We start from the raw sequence: 5,296 nt of genomic DNA, 5'->3' as shown, positions 1-5,296 counted from the left end.
TTGATTGTGATTATCAAGATTACAAGAACTGTATACGGCATACGTGTGTGTGTGTGTGCGTGCGTGCACATTTGCTAGTTTGTACGAGTGAGTTTCATGTCCCCGTGAGAATTGGTTTGTCAGTCAGTCAGGGCATTATTTACAGTGGGTGTGGTGATGTGAGTAACAAAAACAGGAAATCCACAGTCACATAGGCAGGAAATGCTCCTGCTCAGTGACAGAGTGAGAAATAAACAAAAGCTAAAGGCCATATAATAGACAAGCGCCACCAGACGATTCTGAGGGGTGGTTCACTTACATAGATCAATATGTTACTGACGATTTGGTAAATATTCTCACATTTAAATTAGCCAAAGTCTTTTTGTGTTCAGAAAGAAAGCCACCTCAGGATTCCCCCCTTTCCAGCCATTATTTCCCTGTTTGTACAGTATATGTGGTGTAAATTCACTTATTTCAAAATATAAGCAATGCACATTCCAACTCTTACATGAATCAAGCTAGCCCTCTTATTAATGATAAATGACGGTTAAATAACAGGCATTGTTTAGTTTCACATTTAGAATTTTATTCTTGGTTCAAACAGTTTCACAAAAAGGGAGTACACTAAAATGATTAGCAGTTTAAAGACACACACATACACAAAATGCAGCTACACACATACAAACACTCACTCATGTCTGCACGTACACACACGCACACACGCACGCACACACACAGTGCTAAATGTACAGATGAGGGAAGGGATTTTAAAAGGGGTAAGATTGCAAAAGTCAGATTGACAGAAAGGAAGGGAGAGAGGACAAAAATATGGCATCACAGTAACGTCCTTATTCACTAGTATTGGTTTTTGATTGTCTTATACTCTCCTAGGTCATTGGTTGCATTAATCCCTGCTCGACTGTCATTGGTTAAATGAAATCCATGCTTGACTATGATTGGTGATTTCATTTCAATGCTTGATTGTCTTGTTTGATCTGAACAAACATCAAAAGGAATGAGTGAGTGAGTGAAGGAGTGAGTGAATCTGCTGGGATCCAGTTTCAGTTCATCATTTGATTGCCTGGTGCGCTGAGATCAAGCTTAATTGTAATTAATAGTCCAGTAGCAATACTTGATTGTCAGTGGCTGCTTCAGGCCCATACTAGATTGTCATTGGTGGTTCCAAGGCCATCCATGATTGTTATTGGCTGTGGTAGGTCATTGATACTTTTTTTGGTCGTTTTGTCATTATTAGAACGACTGATTGTAATCGCTTTGGATTGTAACGGATTGGGTGTTTGGGTATCTTAGTCTGTCACAGAGAATAGGTGGATCTTCAGATACTGGCAGGTCTGGTGGTGGTCTAGTGTCATGCCGTAACTGTGTTATTCTCACTGGAGTCTGGTCCAGTACTGACCTAAGTCCTGCTCATTACCCGACACACCAGGAGAGAGATATCCTGGGAGAGAGACAAAGACAGACAGAGAGAGAGACAAAGAGAGAAAGACAAAGCGAAGAAGGATGAGTTAGCAAAGTGGTACCTAAACTAAATACTAGATCTTCACAGACACACATGCACACATGCTGCAGAGACTCACCTGTGTTGGAGCTGGCAGAGTGAGGGGGAGGTAGGTGAGGAGAGGGGTAAGAGAGGGAGTCAAACTTCCGGGGCAGGGGGAGGAGGGGGGGAGGGAGGGAGCATGCAGGGGTAAGAGGGAGTGGACTGGGGGGGCAACGACTGGAGAGAGAGAGAGCAAAGAGAAGAGGAGAGAGTGACAGTAACAGGACAGGCAGGAAGAGAAAAGAGAGAAGATTGTTAAACCAGTGATAAGATTGATGAGACAGAACAAAGATTCAGTGAAAGTTTTTGTTCAAAATGAAGGACTAATAGTCAATGGACGCCACGGGGTTCATAGCACAATAAAAAATAAACATTTGTTGAATTTACCTGCATATTGGAGAAGACTGAGAGAGAGCCGTAGCTTGAGAGAGAGTTGTCACTGCGACTGTGCATCGAGGCTTCATCAAGAAACACAGAAATATGTTTTAAAATAATATTGTATACAATAATACACACACACACACTCTTGTACACCTACAAACATATTGAAAAAAAATATGGTTTCTTACCTGAGCTGTTACCATGGTGAGAGTGATAGACACCTGTGTTGAAGGAGGTGCTGAGGGGGGCATGTGCCTGAGAACAGGAAGTCCCGCCGCCTGACCTCTTCTGATTGCGCAACTTCTCCTCCCTCCTCCATTTAGCTCGCCGATTGGAAAACCACACCTGTCAATCAATCAACCCAACCTGTAACCATTCAGGTGTGTTTGTGTTGGAATACAACAAATATGTGAAAACTGGTGGTCCCAGAGGACTGGTTTGAGAACAACTCAGGTACTACTTTGGTAGCTGCCATACTCTAAACAGACCACTAAGGGGAGTAATGGATAAGAATAAAGAGAAGAGGTTTAAACAGACAGACAGAGTGAACGGTTGGTTACCTGAATGCGAGCCTCTGGAAGGTCGATTTTAGCTGCCAATCTCTCTCTGGCAAAGACATCTGGGTAATGTGTCCGTTCAAACTCTGTGAGGTGGAGAAAAATTTGTCAAGAAGCCCACAATGGTTCACATTAACACACACACACATGCCCATGGCATTAAACTAAGCTTTTCCTTCATGTTTATTACTGTAATTTAATTTAATCTCCACAGGCCTCAACTGAAGCCTGGGGCTGGGGTTAGACCTTTCTCCAGCGCATCAATTTGCTCCTGGGTGAAACTGGTGCGATTCCTCTGGAGCTTTCTCTTCAGCTGGAGGTGATGCTGGGCGTCCTCTACCTCATCCCTCTCTCTTTGCACTCCTTCTCCTCCTCCCACCATCCGCACGCTCACATCATCCACCACACAGCCATCTAATGGAAAGGGGGAGAGAGATTGTTCTAGAACAGAAGGATAATTGAAGCTCTTTTCTTGGTGAAATGTGTGTGTTTGTGTGTCCACCAGTTACTGTCTGCCTGAGTGTAACAAGCGTTTATGCATCCTCCATATCTCCACATGTGCGTATGCATTTCACTGTTTTGTGTTTGTGCACTCTGTCACTGAGTGTGTGTGTGTGTGTGTGTGTGTGTGTGTGTTTTGTAGCTGTTGGCACACTGTTTCTGCTCAGTCATGTGGAAGATTCTCCAGCTCACCCTAAGCTGACTCCACGAGTCACAAACACACACACACACACCACCTCTGTTTCCTATCTGTACCGTGCTGTGTTGGTTGATGGTACCAGTTGTTTGGCCCAGTCCAGCTGGAGGTGTTCTGTAGATTCAGCATGCTGAGTTTCTCACACATAACACTTCCCCTTCACCTCTGACCTCTTACTTCTCTCCTCCAATAAGAACACAGATCAGAACTACTGGAAGACAGAGGGAGGAGGAGATAAAGAGAGGGGGAGGAAGAGGAGAGAAAGGTAAAGGAAATAAGTGATCGGGTTTGGAGAGAGAGACAGACAGACAGACAGACAGACACACACGCTTGTGCATTAGCCTACCACGGCGACACACGGGGAGTTCATTACAAACACACTCAGTAATTAGGAGCTACATCCCCTCCACTCTGACACTGACTATACACACACGCATGAGAGGAGAGAGTAACACTGTCAGCTACCATTAACCACACAGGCAGAACACAACCCCAGATACAAACTACACTAATGATACACAGTCACAATGTAGAAGTAACATTACACACATTATTATACACACACAGACAGAAGGGGAGCGGAAATACGTATGCACAACACTAAAGCTGTACTAGTGATACAGGAGAGCAGAATTACACACAACACTGGCTACACCTGTAATACACAGAGAAGGGGGGAGCACACTCACAACACCACATTACTCTAACCTTAAAGCTAACTTCACATTAATATGGTGCACTGAAAGGGGGGGACAAAAGTACATACAAAAATACACACTGACTACGTATGACAGTGATACCGGCATACAGAGAATTGGGGCAGAAATACTCACAACACTGTAACTACACTTGAATGACACATGATGATAGAGAAATAGAGCAACTAAACAGTCAATGGACTTCGGAAAAACACGCAACAGTAGGCCCTAATACAGTAACGATGAAAGAGACTAACAACTCACAACACTGGACACACATTATCTTGTTTGTGGGGCAAGAAATATGCTCTAACACTATACACTTCACTCCACAGTTTACAGTTGATTCATTGATCCGTTAATCAGTGATCATGATTGAGACTGGAATAGCATAAATAAATCCTGCCTTGTCCTTTTATTCAAAAGCTGTGAGTGTGCTGCGCATTGACGGACTCCCAACTATGACTACAACCAGGTATCATAACCAGCATAGAGTCATACCGGTTATAAGCGTAAGACACCGGACAGGCAGATTTCATAAATCGTTATTAGCAGACCTTTAGCTTGAAAATATACCAAGTAAAGTGGGGAAAGGTTATACATTACAGAAGAAGAGGAGAAACCCTGAGGCATCAGTGAGTGAGAGCTAGTTCTCTGACCATATATTCATGGACCTTGCTAGCGGGGTGTATCTCTACCTGTTTGCCCCACAGTGCCTTTCTGTATCTCTACCTCGAGTCAAAGGTCAAGTTGTCTTGGTTCTGTGTGGATCCACCCTCTTTAGTCCAGTTGGTACTTTTGCTATACCTCTCACTGTCTGCCATAAATAGTTCCTATTTGTTTCGTTCAAATTTGCCTTGTTCTCTTATTTGCTCTCTGTCTGTGTCTGTCTCTCTTTCCCCCAAAATTGATGTTGGTTGACAAGTTTAGTGAAAGGACACTCACCTCAAGAGAGAGGATGCCAATGGTTTTCCAAACTTGATGTTTCTCTAGTCTTTCCACTGCTTCCAAGGTTTCGCTCTTCCTCCTCTTCCTCTCTTTCGTTATACCCTCATCCCTCTCCTCTGACCTCGCTTTTGTTGACTGTGTGTGCAAAGAGAAAGAGAGAGCAGGGAGGCGAGCCAGAGTAGAGATGGAGAGAGAGACAGAGCGAAAGAGAGGAGGCGAGGGAGGGGGGAGTGGGCCAGGGAGAGAGAAACAAGTCTGCAGGCACTCTGGTCCTCGGAGCGATGGATAGAGAGGGAGAGAGAAGGAGGAGGGAGGGAGGAAGAGAAGGATGACACACAGACTCAGTGTCAGTGTCAGGTCTGGACTTAATGCCAGGAAAAGGGGTGATGGAGAGAGAGAGAGAGAGAGAGAGAGAGGAGGGGAAGATGGAGGGAGGGCTGGTAAAGGTATGGAGAGAATGAAAGAAAGGGAGGGT

General features: G+C 44.4%; 1 protein-coding gene across 1 annotated transcript; it reads right to left on the bottom strand.

Annotated features, from left to right (window-relative positions):
* Window positions 1-549: 549 nt before the first annotated feature.
* Window positions 550-5,172, bottom strand: pax10 (paired box 10). The gene is given in 9 exon segments (XM_042327222.1): window positions 550-1,438; window positions 1,578-1,662; window positions 1,664-1,717; window positions 1,928-1,998; window positions 2,110-2,266; window positions 2,482-2,564; window positions 2,725-2,892; window positions 3,235-3,386; window positions 4,819-5,172. Coding segments are annotated over 8 exon segments (774 nt in total). The 5' UTR covers window positions 3,323-3,386; window positions 4,819-5,172; the 3' UTR covers window positions 550-1,370.
* Between the last annotated feature and the right edge of the window lie 124 nt (window positions 5,173-5,296).

The sequence above is a fragment of the Oncorhynchus tshawytscha genome, linkage group LG09 (assembly GCF_018296145.1).
Source record: "Oncorhynchus tshawytscha isolate Ot180627B linkage group LG09, Otsh_v2.0, whole genome shotgun sequence".
NCBI classification, from domain to species: domain Eukaryota; kingdom Metazoa; phylum Chordata; class Actinopteri; order Salmoniformes; family Salmonidae; genus Oncorhynchus; species Oncorhynchus tshawytscha.
The sequence above is the reverse complement of the archived record's forward strand: the minus strand, read 5'-3'. Positions and strand labels throughout refer to the sequence as shown.